Raw genomic sequence first — 19,957 nt, forward strand, 5'->3', positions numbered from 1 at the left:
AAACGATGTGGTTGGAACAAATGAAGGCAGAGAATCACTTCTTCAGTGGGTTTGGAAATTAATGGTAGGGTCTGGAGAGATGGCTCAGTGGTTCAAAGCACTGACTGCTGTTGTGGAGAACCAGGGTTCAATTCCCAGTAACCACACGGCAGCTCATAACTGTCTGTAATTCCAGTTCCAGGGGACCTGACACCCGTGGCAAAACACAAATGCACACAGAAATCAATGGTATTGGGTCTTTGTGGGGGTGTATGTGTGCACGCCTGCACATGCCTGTGAAGACCAGAAGTTGACTTCAGGTATCTTCCTTAACTGCTCTCTACCTTGTTTATGAGACAGGGTCTCTTAATGATCTGAGTGCTGGCCGGTTTGGCTACACCAGCTGGGGAAGCCCCAAGGCTTCTCCTGTCTTTGCCTCGCCAGGGCAATGTATACAGTTAATCCTGGCTATGCACACGGCTCTGGGGATTGAACGCAGGCCCTCATGCTTGTGTGGCAAGTACCGTACTAGCTGAGCCATTTCTCCAGCCTCGGAAGTCTTGACTTTATGATAAATTTCAGTGTCTCTCACTTCTGGCATTTATGGTTCGTAAGCTGACTTGAAGAGTGTCGAGAGACAGCAGCAAGAATCAAGGAAACAGTTCATTATACAGATAACAGACAGAAGAAACCACATCCTAAGAGAATGTGCTCTGTCATCTCGGGTGAGCCAAAGAATGCATCCCATTAAAAATGCTGCCTGTGGCAGGAGCAAAGGAGAAGCATCTTCCAGAGAAGGGTAGCTGCTGTCTTTCAAGACAGACATCGGAAGGGCTGGTAGTAGTTCCCGTGTATTTTTCAAGTTTCCTTTTAACGTCAGGGCCCGACAGACTATGTTTAACTCCAGGCTTTCTAATCAGGTAGGTGCACAACTACATCAGAGTTACTTAACTCCTCTGAGACTTGGTTTCCTCTGCCACATGGCAGACGGTATTGACCTTCTAAAGTGGCATGAGACAAGACGCACGTGTAGAGAGCTTAACACGTGTCAATCGTGCAGTCCGCGCATCCGTGGCTCTGTACATCCTATCCCTAGAGCACTATGATCAATCATAGTAAATAGCCAAATAAAATAGCCTGACCCAGAGAGACGGCTCAGTGAGTGAAGGCATTTGCCACTAGACCTGATTACCTGAGTTGATCCTTGGGACCCTCATGGTAGAGAGACCAATGCCTGCAGTTTGTCCGCTGACTTCCACACATGAATGCTTAAACACACACGCACACCACACACACACACACACACACTAAATGTAACAAAAAAATTTTCAAATAAAATAGCTAGGTCTATTGGCATGTGTGTTCTGGAACCTGTTGGGGCTGAACAGGACAGAGCATTGCTCAACAAATATTTACCGAGTAAGCAATCAGAGATAACAATAGTGATCAATCTAGGATGTGTTTGCTAAATGTTTATATGTTTGGCAAATGCCTTTCACGTGTCACAAATTCTCATAATAACTCTATATGGTATTTACCACTTGCTATGAAATGAAGGCTCAAAGATATTCATTCAACACGTGGGGCTGAGGAGATAGCTCAGTTGGTAAAGTGACTTGAATTTGATCCCCAGAATCCATGTTTAAAATAAAAAAGAGTCCAGTTTGATGGTGCACACTTGAAATCCCAGTGCTGGGGAGGTGGGGACAGGCTGGTTGCTGGCTATTAGTACAGCCTATTTAATGAGGTCAGTGGTAGATACTATCTCAATAAATTAAGGTGGATGGCTCTCCCTTCAGGAACCTCCCTTCCTTACGGGTGACTGTTTTCTTCTGCACGGCTCTTTCCTAATCCTTATGCTTAAGCCTATCTTAAAATATCTTTAAGAGCTGGACGTGGTGGCCCACGAATTTAATCCCAGCATTCCAGAGGCATAGGAAGGAGGATCTCTCTAAATTCGAGGCCAACCTGGTCTACAGAGTGAGTTCCAGGACAGCCAGGGCTACACAGAGTAACCCTGTCAAACAAACAAAAAACTTTAAGAAAACAAATAGACCTCAACCTATACCATATATTTTACTTCAAACAGTTTAAAAATGGAATGATGTAAACTGCTTTTATCTTCGTCCCCCTCCAAAAAACCTAGGAGAAAGTCTTTGTTTTTGTTTTGTTTTTAGACAGGATTTCTCTGTAGCTTTGGTGCCTGTCCTGGTACTTGCTCCTGTAGACCAGGCTGGCCTCGAATTCACAGGAATCTGCCTGCCTCTGACTCCTGAGTGCTGGGATTAAAGGCGTGCCCAGAGAGAAAGTCTTTGTCATAGTGAGGCCATCATGACACTGTAGCCATGATTCAAGCTAGACTTGATCCAAATTAGAAGTCCCCACTCTGGAGAGCAGCACTCACAGCTGTGAGAATATCTACAACCAAAAAAACCCAGAAAATCCAGGCCTGGTGGTTTATGCTATAACCTCAGGACTCTGGGAGATGGAGACAGGAGGACCCAGAGGAGTTCAAGCCTGGGATATAGAGGAAGTCTGTCCCAACCCTCCCTGACTCCAAGCAAGCAAGCAAGCAAGCAAGCAAGCAAGCACAGCAAACAAAACCCAGAAAAAGAACAAGCATGGCCAGGCGGTGGTGGCGCACGCCTTTAATCCCAGCACTCGGGAGGCAGAGGCAGGTGGATCTCTGTGAGTTCTAGGCCAGCCTGGTCTACAAGAGCTAGTGCCAGGACAGGAACCAAAAAGCTATGGAGAAACCCTGTCTCGAAAAACTAAAAAAAAAAAAAAAGAACAAGCGTGCTCAGAAGACACTGGGATCCTTGTGCTGTCGGGATGCTTGGGAAAGCAGCATGGACGGGCTTCAGAACACGCCAAGCAGAAAGTCAAAATGTTTGTACCCCAAGGCTTATAGCAGCATTCATGAAAGCTAAACCACAGAAGCAACCAAAGCGCCCATGAACAGGGAAAAGCAAAGAAGCCAGATACAGGCAAGTGAATGCCATCATCCACCTTTAAAATTAAAGATGGACAATATTCACGATTTCCTTCTGACATAACACTGTATGTCAGGAGGAAATTCCGACGTATAACTACATCATGGATGGAGCCCGCAGGTGTTCTGCTAAAGGGTCGCAAACCAGTTCCCAAAAGATAAAAGGAAGGGTGGAAAACCAAAGAACAAAGACAGAAGGCAGTGCGGTGTTGCTAGGGGACATGGAGAGAGGGAAAATACCGATTTACCACTTAACCGATACTTTCAGTTTTATAATATGAAAGAATTATGGGGATGGATGGAGTGATGGATGTACAACAGTAAGAATGTGTTTGGTACCCACGAACTGTATGTTTTAAGATGGTAAAATTTTACATTTTGTGTTTTTCTAACATAAAAGATTTATGTTAATTTTATGTGTACGGGTGCATCTGTGCATCATATGTATACAGTGCCCACAGAGGCCAGAAGAGGACATCTGATCTACTGGACCTAAGCCCGGGTCCTCTATAAGAGCAGCAAGAGCTCTTAGCTGGTGTGTGTGTGTGTGTGTGTGTGTGTGTGTGTGTGTTTCTTTAACCACATGTACTCCCCTGGGAGAAAGGAAGACAGGAAGACATGGCTGGGTTGTCAGAGGTAGGATGGGGGGTTAGCCTGTGATGTGCAAGGGCCTGGATTATTCCCCAGCACTGCATTCTCTGGGAGAACTTATTCGCAAAACACATAGAAAACAAAGTACGTGAAATTTATATTTAAAAGACATAAATGATAAGAAATCAAACAACCTAGTTGAAAAATTTAAAATTAAAGCAAGACTCTCGGCATGATTGGGATGTCAGGCTCGGGACAGCTGTGTGTGCTTAACAAGCACGAAGCCTTGGGTTCTGTCTCCAGAGCCAATACAAACAAAATACCAAACGGCCCAGCTTGATAAGACGCCAGTAGCCACTCAAAAGAAACGACAATATCAAAGGCAGATAAGCAGCCTATCAACAGGGACTGTCACTGGCTTGGAATCAGAAGGGAACTGCCAGGGAAAATATCTTGGGCCCAGTGGAAACATTTTATCTTGATAGAGATGGTGCTTTCACGGTTGTCTTTGTCAAGGCTTACACGGCTTTGTAAACCTGTATTTTTACTCTCTGTAAATTTACCTTGACACATATATTAAATGTCAAATCAATCAAGGCGATCGAGTGTGACAAGTACATGCCTACACTTGGGAGGCTGAAGCAGAACCGCGAGCTCCAGGCCAGCCTGGGCTAGATAGTCAGACCCTGCTTCAAAGAAGAACAAAAAGAAGCCCAGAAATCACTCAGGGAAGAAGTCAGGCCTATGGCAGTTCTAGGGCCTCCCATGGAGTAGAAAAACTAATTCTCGGACTGGGGAGGTGGTTAGCTCAGTTAGTAAAGGTTTGGAGGCACAAGGATTGGAGTGAGATCCCCACCACCCACAAAGAGCAGAGCTTGTCATCTCAGAGGAGGGAAGGTGAAGACAGGTATATCTCTGGGGCTGGCGACCTGACCAGTCTGGCTAAACTAATGACGGTCAGGCTAAGCAAGAAACCCTGTCTCAAAAAGCAAGGTGGCTAGGACCTGAGGAAGCAAACCTCAGGGTGACCTCTGGTCTCCATCTGCATACGCACACACGTGTAAGCAGCTGTATATGCACACAATGAACACACCTGCACACACACATACATGAATACACTCCCCCCCACACACCCAGTTGCTGGCGCTTATATATTAAACAAAGTTAACAACAATACAGATTTTAGAATTGCTTGATGACTGCCATTAAATATACTACTGTAAACAAAACATAAGTGGATATATTCTATTTCCTGAAGAAGGGGAAAGAAAATATGGCCTTGACTGAGGTCTTTGGACTCAGAGTCCATGGTTCTGTCCTGGGCTTCAGCAAGTTCAACACAGCACAAACAGCCAAGCATGCAAGCCAAGTCTGGCTTGGAATACATAAAGCACAATTTGGAGCAGTATATTCTTTCTTCCTGGCCCTCCAAGGCTACATTTATCAAGCCATGTTGACAAGGTAAAGCAGTTTGTTCTTCAGGATGCTGGAACATCGCCCTGCGGTCTTTGGTTACGTACTAATTTTGAAAAGCGAGAATAGCTCCAGCCATCAAATGTTCAGCCACTTTGCTTCCATTTTTAAAGCGCTCTACAGTACAAGGATTGGGGAACATTCTGGCAAACAGCCTTAATACAAATTATAATTACAAAGAAACCTTTCAGTTTTTGATTTGACCCAGCTCCTCAGAACCAACACGCACTGTTGCGTAATCCTAGGCACCATAAAGGCGGGTTTTGATTGGGTCCTGGTTCAGGAGGATTGTACCATCCGCGTTTGCAGCTGTGATTTCAAACATCAATGTCCACATGGCAACCTGCAGCTCCCAGGGGCTCCAGGGCCTTTGCTTTGCTGTACGTTGTTAGCACGGAGCAGGGAAGGCAAGCAGTCACCTAACTTCATGTCAAATTACTTATGTATTCCCATTTTTTTATATTGGAGAGGAAAGACTTATTTAAAGGTACGGAGAAAAGAGTGTGTGTATATGTGTGTGGGAGGCTCACATTCACATGAGTGTACACGTGTGTGGAGGCCCGAGGCTGACGTTGGTAGCATCCTTGACTGCTTCTACCTTACTCATGGAGACAGGGTCTCTCAGGCAGTCTGGCCAGACAGCTTGCTCTTGGGATCCTGTCTCCATTTTTAGATTGCTGGGATTAGAGGCAAGTCACCACTCCCATTTGGCAGTGACATGGGTTCTGAGGAGTAGGACTTTGGTCCTCGAGTTTCTAGAGCAAATGATTTTTCTACTGAGTCCATCTTCTCAGCCCAACAAAAGGGATTTTTAACCCCCCCCCAACATACACCCACGCCCCACTCTTAACTTTAAACATCTGACGAGTAAGGATGTAAGACATGGAAAATAAGTTCTAAGTGTACATTATAATTTCACTATTACCCAAGAGGATCCATCGTCCTTTCCAGACTCCTCTGGCCTGGGTACTGTATCTCCTCCTCTGGAGTAGTGGTGGAGGGATGTTTACATGTACAGTGTTTACACATGTGTGCAGACGCACTTGTGGCCAGTTCTCTCCCATTCTCTGCCACTTACCGGCTGGAAGGTCCAGTGACCTGAGCCCCCTTCACATGACCCTGTCTCTTCCTCCATTGCCAGCCTGTCCCTTCTACAGGACAAAAGGGGAAAAGCCCTTTGGTTGAAGATTAAAATCTATGGTGTGAGGTCTCTTCTGAGAACGCCATCCTGATGTCTCAAAGGGCGGGACGGCAGGGTGCTATAGGAAATCCTACTGCCAGTAGCCTTTAAGTTACCCGCCCACTTGGGCGGGGCTTCTTATACTATATATATATGCCAATATAAAGTACATTCCCCCTCTCTTCCTGTTGCGGAATTCCGTAGCTGGAATTCCGTTGCTGTTCCCCCGTTGCTGTTTCCCATTCAAGCAGAGGACTAAGCAGACTGAGAACCAGCTATGTGGACTCACAGAAATCTGCCTGCCACTGCCTCCAAGTGCTGGAATTAAACCAGCTAAGAATTTTTAAGATATCGAAAGCACTAAGAGAATTTGACTTTTACATTGTTCAATTGCATAATGTTGAAGTAAATCTTTATTTTTTTAAAAAAAAAAGTATAAGTATTTGGGACTGAAGAGATAGCTCAGTGATGGGGAACACCGGCCGCTCTTGCAGGCAGAGGACCCTGGTTCTATTCCTAGCAGCCATATGCAGGCTCACAGCCATCTGTAACTCCAGTTGACAGGGATGTGACACCATCTTCTGGCCTCTGAAGGCAGCAGGCATGAAAGCGGTGCCCAGCCATACATGCAGGCAAAACACCTGTACACATAAATTAAAAATAAACAAGTCTTTAAAATGTATATCTAGATCTCTTACACTTATTGATTTCCAGGGTGGGCGCCCAGCAGAGCACCCGTGTGGAGGTCAGGGACAACTCCCTGGTTCTTTCCTTCCACCTCATGTGTCCTGGGGATCAAACTCGGCTTGTCAGGTGGGTGGGCAGGATCTTTATACACTGAGCCATCTTGCCCACCCTTGCAATGAGCCTCAAAAGGACAACTTTTCCCACTCTGATCTTTAAAGTATCTAATTTGGATGCTCATGCATGCTGTCGCCTGGGCGCTGAGGTGTGAGAACGGCAAGCTCAAAGCCAACTTGGTGGCACGGAGTGACACCCTGTGTCAAAACCATTACATAAATCAGTATTTAATTTGGCTGAGATTAAACATTAATTGAGGGATTTCCAGGAAGACAGAGTAGATGCACTCACTTCCTCTCCTTCCCACTAAACACAATTAACCCTCTGACTTTGTCCGGGACAAACAAGCCAATCTCGGAAAGCATAGAGAAGGCCAATCAGGTAGCGACCACGAGGACCTGAAGGATAGTACAGCGATTTCCCTGGGGACCCCTTCTGCCTCATGGATCCAAGACCCACTGCCCGAGGAGTTTCATATGATAGACAAAAAGCGCAGCTACAGGTAAGAGTCCCAGAAAGGCTTTTCATTGCTACCCAGAGGCCAAATAATGAAAGGAAAATCTGGTGAAACCAAAATATTCCAGATAATAATCACCGCTTGTAACCAAATACCACACATGGGCACACACACACACACGTGCACACATGCACGCATATACACACACACGTGCACACACGCCCTCGTGGACCTGCCCCATAAATACCAGTAAATAGCTGAGGGCTACCAACCAAGAACTCCACTCTCATCAGGAGCTAAGTCACTAGCAGGCCATGTACAGAGCAGGGCTGTTGATGAGCCCAGAGATGTGGCGACCACGTGGCCAGTGGGGCCTTCCACTCTGACCCAGTAGGAAGACGCTTCCCCTTCCACTAGGATGGTATCACCAGAGGCGTGGGAAGAGCCAAGGCTTTCAACACCCATCGAGATAATGAGGCCAGTCCCTTGTAACTTATTAAAGACCACGTGGACACTGAACGCCCTCCTCTGCCCAGCAGACGTCAGAAGAGGCCAAGGAGAGACTGGGAAAAGGCAGGGCTCCCCTTTCTTGCTAGAGCCAAGTGGGAGTAACCTAACTAAGACGGAAGGCTTAAACAGGACCCAGAGTCTTGTCATAACATGAAGATCTCCAGATTTTGAATTTAATTCCCTTGTTATATATACCGAAACTCAGGACATCTCAAACTGCACGAAAAAGAGCGATCAGCAAATGGAAACACCACGATAAGAGAGATGGTAGGCTTACTTGACAAAGACTTCAAAGTGGCCATGATAAAAATGCCTCAACAAGTAACAGAAGCACACTGGAAACAAATGGGGGGAGGGGAGGGGGGAGGAAGCCTCAGCGGTGAAGAAATTACACAGAAGAAACAGAAACTTAGAATGGAAGGGCCCATGGCTGGGGCCTGGGAGACGGCTCACTGGGTCGAGCCCTTTCCACACTAGTGTGAGGACCAGGGTTCAGATTCCTCAGCAGCCATGTAAATTCTGGGTGGCGATGGTGATGTATTTGTGATCCCAGAGCACAGAGGGTGAAGGGGCACCCGGGAGCAAGATGGCAAGCTAGATTAGAAAAAATTAGTGAGCTGTGGGTTCAAGTGAGAGACCCTGCCTCAAGATGTAAGTGGAGGACACATGGAGACAGCTGGTGTCAGCCTCGTGCCTGTGTGCACACACCACACCACACCCATGAAAGGGGTGTGAGGAAAACATCCCGGTGGGTAGCTTCTACAGCAGAGCTCGAAGGGAGAAAACCAGAAACTACCCAGTTTGAACAAGAGGAAATTGAAAGGGAAGAAGTCACCAGAATAGCATTGACTAACCTTCAGGACTTCAGTAACAAAAGGGACTGTGAAGGCTGGAGAGGTGGCTCGGTACTTAAAACTGCTGCTCTCGCAGAGGACCCAGGTTCCCTTTCCAGCAGCCACAGAATGGCCCACAATACTCTACACCTCCAGTTCCAGAGGGTCATGTGCCCTCTGGCCCCCACAAGCACCAGATACATTTGTGATGCACACACACACACACACACACACACACACACACACAGAGAGAGAGAGAGAGAGAGAGAGAGAGAGAGAGAGAGAGAGAGAGAGAGAGAGAGAGGCAAAACATCCATACACATAAAATAAAAATAACTGAGTCTTAATTTAAAAAAAAATGGTGTCACTGCGTCTTAGGGAATAAGAATGGGTAGGGCTGAAAAGGACTTAGGGAAATAATGGCTGAAAACTCCCCAAATTTGGCCAGAGACATAACCCCAAGAAGCAAAATGAACTGGCAATAAACAAATCAAAGAAATCCATGCCAAGATGCATCATAATTAAACTAATGAAAACTAACGATCATACAGCCTCTTAGGAAAACAGCACAGCTGTTTCCTTTACAATTAAACCCAATATGCTTAGCACAACAAGCTCATATGGGTTTTGACCCAAATGAATTGAAAACTCGTCTCTACCAAAGATGTGGGCACAGTTGCTCAGAGCGACCTTGCTGTCCCCAGGAGTGAACTATGACTAAACTGTCGCACATCTACAGAGGACGGCGTTACTCCACACCAAAAACAAGAGGATCTGAGGGGATGGGGAAGGGAGCGTTGTCAGAAAGTGTTGGCTGTGCAGACACGAAGACCTGGGTTGACCCAGATTAAAGGGCAGGGCACGGTGCCACACACTGTGAAGGCACGAAGACCTGAGTTGATTGTCAGAACCCAGATTAAAGAGCAGGCATGAAGATCTGAGTTCCAGCATCAGGACCCAGATTAAAGGGCAGGGCACGGTGCCACCCACTGTGAGGCACAAAGACCTGAGTTGATCATCAGAACCCAGACTGAAGGGCAGAGCATGGTGCCACACACTTGTATGCCCAGCACTGGACAGGCAGAGAAGGGCAGATTCAGTGGCCATTAACTAGCCTAATTGGTGAGCTCCAGGCCAATAACAGACCCTGTCTCAAACAAAGGGAACAGCTCCTGAAGAAAGACACCTGATGCTGACTTCTGGTCCTTATATTCATCTGTACACATGTACACCCATACACGTGTGTGTACACACATAGATAGATGATAGATAGATAGATAGATAGATAGATAGATAGATAGATAGATAGATAGATAGAGGATTACAAATAAAATAAGTCTTTAAGAAAGAATTCCTCTATGGGTGGGTGTGTCCCCAGCCTAGTCTACAAAGAGCTAGTTACAGGACAGCCAGGGCTGTCATACAAAGAAACCCTGTCTCAAAAAAACCACACCCACAAACACAAAAAAGAATGAGGAGGAGGAAGAGGAAGAGGAAGAAGAAAAAGGAGAGGAAGAAAAAGAAGAAGGAAGAGGAGGAGGAGGAGGAGGAGGAGGAGGCAGCGGCGGCAAACCTATGGGCGCACTAGAAGAGATCAGCAGTTGGCAGAGGCAGGGGGTTGGGAAGGATGGGTGAATACCGAAGGTTTTTAGGGCTGTGAAATCATCCTGCTAGATGCTGTAACGGTGGTCACATATCACTGCATCTTTATCTAAACTCATAAAGCGAACAATGGCGACAGTGAGCCCTAATGTGTACTTCTTGTGCTGGGCGATAATGGCAGGCGGACGCAGGGTCATAAAACTGTAATCACAGCTCAGCTCTGGATACTGACAGTGGGGGAGGATGCCCCACACATGGCGCCAGGGGCTGTGTCGAGCTTTCGGCTCGATTTGACCGTGAACCTGATGCTCTTCTGAACATTAAAGTTCACTTAACAATCGCAGGGAGCTGAATGACAGTGGAAATGTCAAAAATGTGTGGGGATTGCCACAGCAGGGCTTAGACGTGTGCGGCACTAAACGCATTTACCAGGAAGGCCAAAGGGCACCTGGGTCTCAGAACTTCTCTCCAACCCAAACCAAACCAAGCAGCAGAAAGAAATGAGAAAACTGAACACACACACACACACACACACACACACACACACACAAACACACACACAAATAGAGAAGCAGAAAAAAAACATGGACAAAGTCTAAGGAAACTGAGATACCCCTCACAAGACTGACAGAAAATAATAACACAGGGTCACAAACGACCACATTGCTATTCATTCTGTTCACACCTGGAGGATGGCGAGGGGATTAGTACTACGATGGCCCAATGCACAGACATTTGCCAGCAGAAATGAAAGGACTGGAGCCTGAAGCAAGCCCCTCTATCGCAAGCCTTCCCGTATGGAAGAGATTATTTAAACAGGTCTGCAACTACTGAGAAAAATGAATTTAGAGATTTAAAAACTGCCCCAAAGAAATTTCCAGGCCCAGATGATTTCAGTGGAAAATTAACATGCTAATTCCACACAATTGGTTCCAGAACACAGGACAGAGAGCTCCCTGACATATTTCATGAGGTTGATGTCAGGAAAAGTCAACGTAAGTGAAAAGAAATAAGTGAAACTGGAGACAGTGTCACAGTTTATCAATGCTTAGAAGAGAATTATGCAATAGAAGCAGTTTATTCAAGGATATCAGGCTGGGTTTATAGTCGAAAATCAACATGTACTGTCATACTAATTAGCATGACTGTCCTCACTTATGCAGGCAAAGCCTATGAAAAATTTCAATATCAAGACTCAGAAAACCCAGGACAGAGGAAACTTTACCAACCCAATGAATTAAAAATCTAACAACTAGCTGGGCGATGGTGGCGCACGCCTTTAATCCCAGCACTTGGGAGGCAGAGGCAGGCGGATCTCTGTGAGTTTGAGACCAGCCTGGTCTACAGAGCTAGTTCCAGGACAGGCTCCAAAGCCACAGAGAAACCCTGTCTCGAAAAAAAAAAAAATCTAACAACTAGACCAGGCGGTAGTGGCTCACACCTTTAATTCTGGTACTCAGGATTAAATCAGGGACCTCTGTGAGTTTGAAGCCAGCCTGGTCTACAGAGCAAGTTCCAGGACAGCCAGGGCTACACAGAGAAACCCTGTCTCGAAACAAGCAAACAAATAACAAAACAAAACAAACTCTGACAACTGATACTATGGTTACTGTAGAAACTGTTGGTTCTGGGAGCTGGGAGCCGTCCTGGTTTAGAGGGGAAGGGTCCTGACAGTCTCAGGCATTTGAACACTTCGTTCCGAGCTGCTGAAGCTGTTTGGGGAGGGTTTGGATGTACAGCCTGGCTGGAAGAAAGTAGATGGCTGGGAGTGGGTTTTGACGTTTGAAGTCATACGCCTATTTCCAGTCGGCTCTCTCCCTTCACCTCTCAGCTTTCTGGTCCTCCGTCATGCCTGCTGCCGTCTGTCCCCACCATGAGGGACTCTTCACCCGCTGGAACCATTAAGCCCAAATCAACCCTTTCTTCTGTGAGTGGCCTCGCTCATGGTTTTACCACAACAGGAAAGTAACCAAGATAGGAGCAAGCGAAGACATCCGTCCATCCTCACCAGAAACTTAATTCACTGTTCCATATTCTCGTCAGTGTGATAAAGCAAGAAAAATAAATACAAGACAAACAGCCCCAACGAGGAAAAACAAATATTCTTATTTCACAAGATAGCTTACATCAAAACTTGCAGGAATCCACAGAAAGGCTCACAGCAAATCAGTGAGCTCAACGACAAGGACACAGGATAAGTATACAACAGCAACTATATGTCTGCATGCTAACTCGGAACACATGAACATCCACATCCAAACTTCTAAGTGCTTTAAGAAGAGTGCACAGTGCAACATTAATAGGATTTGCTTATTAGAATGTAGACAGAGACTTCTCCGTTTCCCAGCCTCCCAGACCCAAATAATCAAACAGAAGCTATATTAATTACAACATTGTTTAGCCTATTAGCTCAGGCTTCTTTTAACTAACTCTTACATCTTAAATTAACCCATTTCTAATGGAGTAAGGTTCTGATGCGTCCTTCTCCTTCAGCAGCCACATGGCCTCTCTTTAACTCCGCCTACTCTCTTTCCATACCTCTTCCAGCCTGGCTATATTCTGCCCTGCCATAGGCCAAAGCAGCTTTATTCATTAACCAATAAGAGCAACACATATACAGACGGACCTCCCACATTACTGAGAATCACACAACCCTGATTCGAGTCAACCTATGCCTGGCGTTTTACGTGGGTTCTGGGGATGGATGCTCATGCTCTCATGCTTGGGGAGTCATTCTAAACACCTTCACAGACCTGTTCTTCATGAGAACTTGTTTAAAATCTTTGTGTGGGTCTGTTTCTGAGTTCTGTGTCTTACTCCACTGAGCCCGTGTCATTCAATCTTAAATACAATGCGTGGCCACTCCCTGCTTTAAGAATGTGATGGCTGGGGCTAGGGGGATGGCTGGGTGGGGAAAAGTACTTTCTGTACAAGTATGAGGACCAAGTTCAGAACCCCAGCACCCGCTTCAAAAGCCAGATGTGGCTGTACAAGTCTGCAACCCCAGTGCTGTGTGCAACAGAGCCACAAGTGTAGCAGGGACTTGGTCACTAGGCTGGTTCAGTGAGAGACCCAGTCTCCAGGGGATGAGGTGGACAGTGACAGCGCAGGACATACCATATACATAAATGTAATAAAATAATTTTTAAAAATGACAACATGAAATACTTGAGAGGCTTTAGAGAAACAGATGTCTTCTACTTGTTATTAAGAAAACAAAATGGTATATTTACTCAAGGAAACAATAGTTTAATTTAAATTAAAAAATGTGAATAAACTTGTGACCATCACATGACCCAGGAACTGTATTTACATTAAAATGTTCATACGTGTATACAGCAACTTTATTCAAAAATACCCCAAACTTAGAAATAACCCAGATTCTCTCCAGGGGATGAACAATCAGACTGCAGGCTGTTCACGCCGCAGAATAATACACAGCAAGGAAAAAGAAAAGCCCAACTATTACATGAGCGACCACCAAATGACTCCGTGGAGGAACACACTGGGGGAAAAGACCACATTCTGTCCGATAGCACCGAGCCAACATTTCTGAAATGGCAAAACTTTGGAAAGAGAAAACAGAGTAGGGGTTGCCAGTGTGCTGAGGAGGCGAGCTGGGAAGGAGGGAAAAGGCCGTCTCCTGGTAATGTAACTTCTGCCTCGACAAGGCCATTCTCAACATCCTGGCTGGGAAGCCATTCAAAGTCTTGAAAATATTAACACTGAGGGGATCAGGGCAGAGGAGACGGAGGATCTCTGTGACCCCTCCCCTCCCTTCTTTCCTGTTCAAAGGGTCCTGCCACAGGTTAGCCTGGAACCTGTGATCTTGGTCTCGGGAGTTCTGTGTGTACAGGTATGTTCCATCACACCTGGCTCTATGGGATTTCTTGTAACAACATATAATCTACAGTTATGTCTAAATAAAAGTGTAAGCTGGGCATGGGTAATTTAAGTCTGGTGCAGAGGGCACACCTTTAATCCCAGCACTGGGACACAGAGGCAGGGTATGGCAGAGCTTGTGGCCAGCCTGATCTACATGGGAAACCCTGTCTCAACAACAACAGCAACCATGACAAAACGTTTACTTTTAAAAACTGAATTAATTGGATGCACTGATCCATGACCGCGATCCCAGCATTTACGAGGTACAGGCTAATTTAAGGCTACACAGAAAATTCCTGGGCAGCCTGACCTTGCCTCACACCGCCTCAACAAAGTGTTAGCATGAACCTCCCTTCAGACTATCCTGTCGTCTGAAATGATCACGGCTTAGAAGAACCTTCCCTTAGCTGTAATTCTGTCAGCACCTCCAAGGTTGGAGGCTCTCAGTTATGACTAAAAACTGCTCTTTCAGAGAATCGGGGTCAAGTCCCAGCACCCACATGACAATGTACAACTGTGTGTAACTCCAGCCTTGGTCTGACTCCCTCTTCTGGCCTCTGCAGGCACACGGCACACATACATGTAGATAAAACACCCATACACATGAAATAAAATTTTAAAAGTTTAGAATGATATTTAATAAAAGATTAAGGGTCACAAAGATTTATGAGAAGCAGACGCAGGACTCTGGGCCCGAATTGCTGCACAAATACACCAGCCTGTGGTAACCTCCAGCAAGCCTACTAACTCACAAACAATCAGCTGTTGAGCTAGCATTGAAATGTTCAGGGTATTTCTGCATATTAATCGAGGTTTCTTTGGGTTTTGTTTTGTTATTGTATAATTCCTTCAAATTATTTCTTTACAAAGAGCTAGGGGAAATGTCCTTTCTTAGTTTAAAAAAAATCATCCATAAAACAAAAGCATATTTTCATCAATTTTTAAACAAAGAGCCAAAGTTGCCTCACTTGCCACTCAGCCTTTGCTCCGGGGGGAATCATCTCTGTGCATTTGTCTCATTTTTGTGTGTGTATTTCTACACATTTGTTCAGTTTTGTGTGTTTGATTTAAAAAAAAAAAAACAAGATCGGATCACATTGTTATGTCATTCTTGAGATTTCTCGCTCTGGAATGTCTCAGAAAGTCACGTGTCTGTATGTTCAGATGTAACTGAACTTGTCTGGTCCGATGGCCTGGGAGCATTCTTTCTGCAGGACTGAGGGCCCACGGTCCATCCTTACTCACCTGTTGACACAGGATGGCTGGGAATGTTGCTATAGCAAGCCATGCCATCAGCAGTGACATCATCGCACTGAGTGCAGAGGAGGTGACACCTCTGTGACAGAGACACAGAGACACTGGTCCCCTCTATTATGGTCTTCTCTTTTTCCTAGGTGGGCTTGACAATTTCCTCGATTTTGCTTGAGGCTAAGGGAAGGCACGTGATCGAGTTCTGGCCAATTAAACATGAACAAAATTTTACTGAGCAGCCCCTGGGAATGGTTGGCTCTGTCCACTTTCCTGCCTTAAGGATGACACTTTGGTGACTACAGGGCTGCAGCCAGGATACGACGTGGGGGTGGGGGAGCCACAAGAATCACTGAGATGCTGGCTCTAACATCAGAGCTGCTTGCTGAGGGCCACAGCAGTCACTTGTCATTAAGGAGGAGCTGGCTTAGGCTGCCGGAAGCCTGGTTTTCTGTTACTTGCAGCCAAAAGCATTCCTTACACTTTAAGTATTAAATTACTCTTGAAAATGCCTGCACCCCTGTGGCTGGTTAAGAGCACTGGCTGCTCCTTCAGAGGGTCCAGTTCCAGCATCTACATGGTGGCTCACAACAACCATCCTTACCCCCAGTTCCTGTGGATCAAACACCACCTTCTTCTGGGCTCCACAGGTAGCAGGCACACACATGGCATATGGATATACATGCAAAACACCCACAGAAATGAAATACAAATAAATAAATCTTAACGACAAGAAAAACCTGTGCTTTTTTTTTTTTAAATTTTCTTCCAAGTTTATTGAGAGGAGTCGTTTCCCAAACATGTCAGCTTTGAACACTGGAAGTCACCTAAGTGTTTAACAAGATGACCTGGGAATGGTCGTTCACAAACACACTCATCATTCAGTTTTCTTCTCCCACGGCTTTCTCATTCCTACCTCTTGTCTGCTTTTCTGGGTGCTGTGTAACAGCAAAGTGGGGACAGGGTTCCTCGGAGCCTCACACTATCAACCCAAGCACACACAACGGGAAGGGACAGCCCAGAGAGACAGGCTAAGGTGACAGCGACAGCCATTTCTGAGTACACAGCCACACGTACTGTGTCAAGCAGTAATTCAACTTGCTGCCAGCACTTTCCTTTCTAAACCCACACGAGACAAAGGTTGTGGCGCAGTGGCACAGGCGTACACAGGGCGATTCTCGATATACGGTTTCTTTTATCCCGCCCCTCAAACCCAAGAGTGGCTGGTCGCTGTCACGCCTATTTGACAGAATAAATGATGAAAGCAAACGTTCTTAAAAACCATCAATCACTTTCATACCACAAACACTTCCAAACACGGCAGGCCCAATATTTAATGACAAAATGACTGTCTTCATTTAAATTATATAAAATATGTTCTGCCTATCTAAAGATACCAGCATACTTAAGCTGGAAACACTGCTGAACCCGTTTGGTGGTTTGTTCTTCTAAAGAATGTTTCAAATCTGATTCTCAGGAATAGACATGAGGGTAGAAGGAGCACGTGTCGGAGGGGGCTAAGGGGAGTTGGGGGTGGATATGATCAGGACACGCTGCATACCTGTGGGACTGTCAAAGCACAAGCTGAATCCCCCCTCCCCCGAATTTCTCTATGTAGCTTGGCTGTCTTGATACTGTAGATCAGGCTGGCCTTGAACTCACATAGATCCTCCTGCCTCTGCCTCCCAAGTGCCAGGATTAAAGGCGTGTGCCACCACCACCAGGTCCCAACCAGGCCAGAAGTAGATAAAACAACTATTCTCAAGTATTTTGTTAGACCACATATGATCAAAATTATATCAACTTTTTGGAGTAAAAAACTCATGTTAGTGGTATTTTCAGGCTTTTACTAGCCAGGCACCCCACCCTAGGACAGCAGGCGTGGAATTCCCCTAATCGGTTAACAAGTAACCAGGCTGACACAGAAACAAACAAAATAGACTGTTAACCATATGAAGGCCTGTCCAGAAAAGCAATGTCAACAAGCCCAACCAGGCAGCACCTCCAGTAACACCTACAAGGTCTGCCTTTTCTATAGGCTGACTCTGCTTCAGAAATCTGAGCCCGCAGAGGACTGGGGAGTTTGCAAAATTGCAGCTCAGAGGCAGGAGCGGCAAGAGGGCCCAGGTCCTGGCAAGTATCCCCTAGCAGCCTGCCACAGCTCTTGCTACAAGTCCACAGTAGATAGGACCACTGGGTTCACCAAGCTCGGAGACCCTCCCTGAGGGGACATCCCCAGCCAGGGTCCCCAAAACTCCAGCCCCTATGGTGGGAAGGCTAGACTCCAGAGGGGCTATCCACATAAGCCCCAGGCAGGCGTGGAATTCACTCCAAACCCTCTTGCAGGGTTTTCAAAACTCATTTATAGGGCATGAAAGGCTTCTGGGGAGTTTGAATTCTCTGTTGTACATTTAGAAAACCAGTCTGTAGACACAGGCAGTGTTTACAGTGTACAGGGTGAAGTGGATGGCAAATCCCCACCCAAGGGACCTCTGGAGAGTCTCTGTATTCTCCTGGCTTGTCCAGGGGTCTTACTTGGGGGGAGGTACTGGGCTATTCCTCCATCCTCATCCTATTTCCCAGGAGGGCTGCAGTCCCTGCTCACTGCACTGGCATACAGGCTGCAGGGAGCAATCAGGTCTTTGGGGAGGGGACAGGAGTGTTTGTCCTGCACAAGGCAGGAGGACAGTGAAGCAAGAGTTAGTCGCCAGAACAAACCAAGTCAGATTGGTCAGCTCTTCAAAAACAGTCTGTCCAACCTGCAGGACGCACAGTGACTCCAGGCAGTTCCCAGGGGTCAACAGACCAAGAAAAAGAGCAAAAAGTAAACAGAGAAAGGGACTAGAGCCAGAATATGCCCCCAAACAAACCAGGAGCAACACTGCATTGCCGGTTGGGTCCTTGACCAGTTCCCCAAAGCTCTAACAGAGAAAGAGCTAGGAAGGAAGTGTGCGCGTGTGCCTGTACGTGTGTGGTGCTGTGGGGTCAGCACAGCTCCTCTTCCAATTGCACAACCAACTATTCTCAAGACAAGGTCTCACTATGCTGTGCACAAGCTTGTGTGCACTCCTGTACCCACTGGTTCTGGTCAGGGCGGCGGATACACACACACACACACACACACACACACACCCTTACAGTAGAGAGACACAGTGCATTCTTCTGCCAGTCGGGTAACGTAGGCACACGATCACAAACACACCAACTCCATCAGGAGTGAACATACTCATCCACCGTCCCCAGGCTCCGGCTCTGCACACACTCTGTTATCTCTCAGTCAGATGCATACAGACATCCACGTAAGACCACAAACTCCACACAGCCTGTCAGCAACACACAATCTGTTAGAAGCACACACGCCCTTACAATCTTCCAGCTGGCCTGCGCGCACACGTAGGTGCACCCACAACCTGTCACACGCACTGCATGCACACTTAAAACAGCTCTGTGCAGTGTGCACACACCCGATCCCAACTTCTCAGCCGCTCATGCACACTCACACGAGCTCAGCTGGCAGACGCACCCTCGCAGCCTACCTCTGCTCCAGGCGCACCCCACACCCACGCACCCTCCCGGCTCGGTGCACCCCTCCCCCACGCCCGTGCGGACGCACACCGAGAACTCCGGCGACGCGGGGTGCACTCACGCCCCTCGCGGCAGCTGCCCGTGCCCCTCCTCACCTTTTTCGCCCGCGCAGGGCGATCGGGCCTCGTCCTCCTTGGGGTTGGTCACCTGGGTGATGATGGCCGGACCGTCCATGGGTGCGCGCAGCGCCGGCCGCCCTCAGGCCCGGCCCCCCGCAAGCTAGGCGCGGGGGGCGCGCGGGGGCACGGCGCAGGGGGCGCGCAGGAGCGCGGCGCGGTGGGGCGCTCGCCGCCGCCGGGGCGCGCCCGCCGCCCGGCCCCGCGCTCCGACCGAGGAGGCCGGGGCCCGCGCCCCAGCTCCCGCCGCCGCCGCCGCCGCCGCCGCTGGGCTGGAGCGGCCGCCGCCTCGTCAGCATGAACCCCGGAGCCGCGCCCGGGAGAGCCGCGCTCGGGGAGGCGGAGCGGGAGGCCCGGCGCCGCGGGAAGCGCGAGCGGGAGACGGAGGGAAGGAGCGAGCGCTGTGCTAGGGCGGGAGGGCGGGAGAGAGGGAGCGCAGGAGGGAGGGAGGAAAGCGGGGAGGGCGGGCGGGTGGGTGTGTCCCGGCCCGAGGACTAGCCTCCACCGCCGCTGGCGCTGCCCGCCCGCCCGCCCGGGAGAGGGGTGCGGGGCCGAGTCGGGGGCCCAGTGCGCGGGGTGTGGTCTGGGGCGGAGGGCTATGGTGCCCGCGCGGGGTACGGGAGGCCTCGGGGTAGGTGGGAGGGTACAGTGGAGCCCAGGGGAAGAAGCGGGCTCAGCGATCGGGGTGTGGGCCGCGGAGCGTGG

At 47.8% G+C, this 19,957-nt stretch overlaps 1 protein-coding gene across 2 annotated transcripts in view; it reads right to left on the minus strand.

The window, feature by feature from the left end:
* Positions 1-19,434, minus strand: part of Ctdspl (CTD small phosphatase like) — a 117,675-nt gene extending 98,241 nt beyond the window's left edge. For both annotated transcript variants that reach the window (XM_050141505.1, XM_050141504.1), the window contains exon 1: positions 19,232-19,434. In XM_050141505.1, coding sequence (XP_049997462.1) covers positions 19,232-19,310 — 79 coding nt within the window. In that variant the 5' untranslated portion in view covers positions 19,311-19,434. The remainder of the gene's footprint in view (positions 1-19,231) is intronic.
* Positions 19,435-19,957: the final 523 nt, after the last annotated feature.

The sequence above is a fragment of the Alexandromys fortis genome, unplaced genomic scaffold, assembly GCF_014885135.2.
Source record: "Alexandromys fortis isolate MF-2015 unplaced genomic scaffold, M_Fortis_MF-2015_v1.1 scaffold_44, whole genome shotgun sequence".
NCBI classification, from domain to species: Eukaryota; Metazoa; Chordata; class Mammalia; order Rodentia; family Cricetidae; genus Alexandromys; species Alexandromys fortis.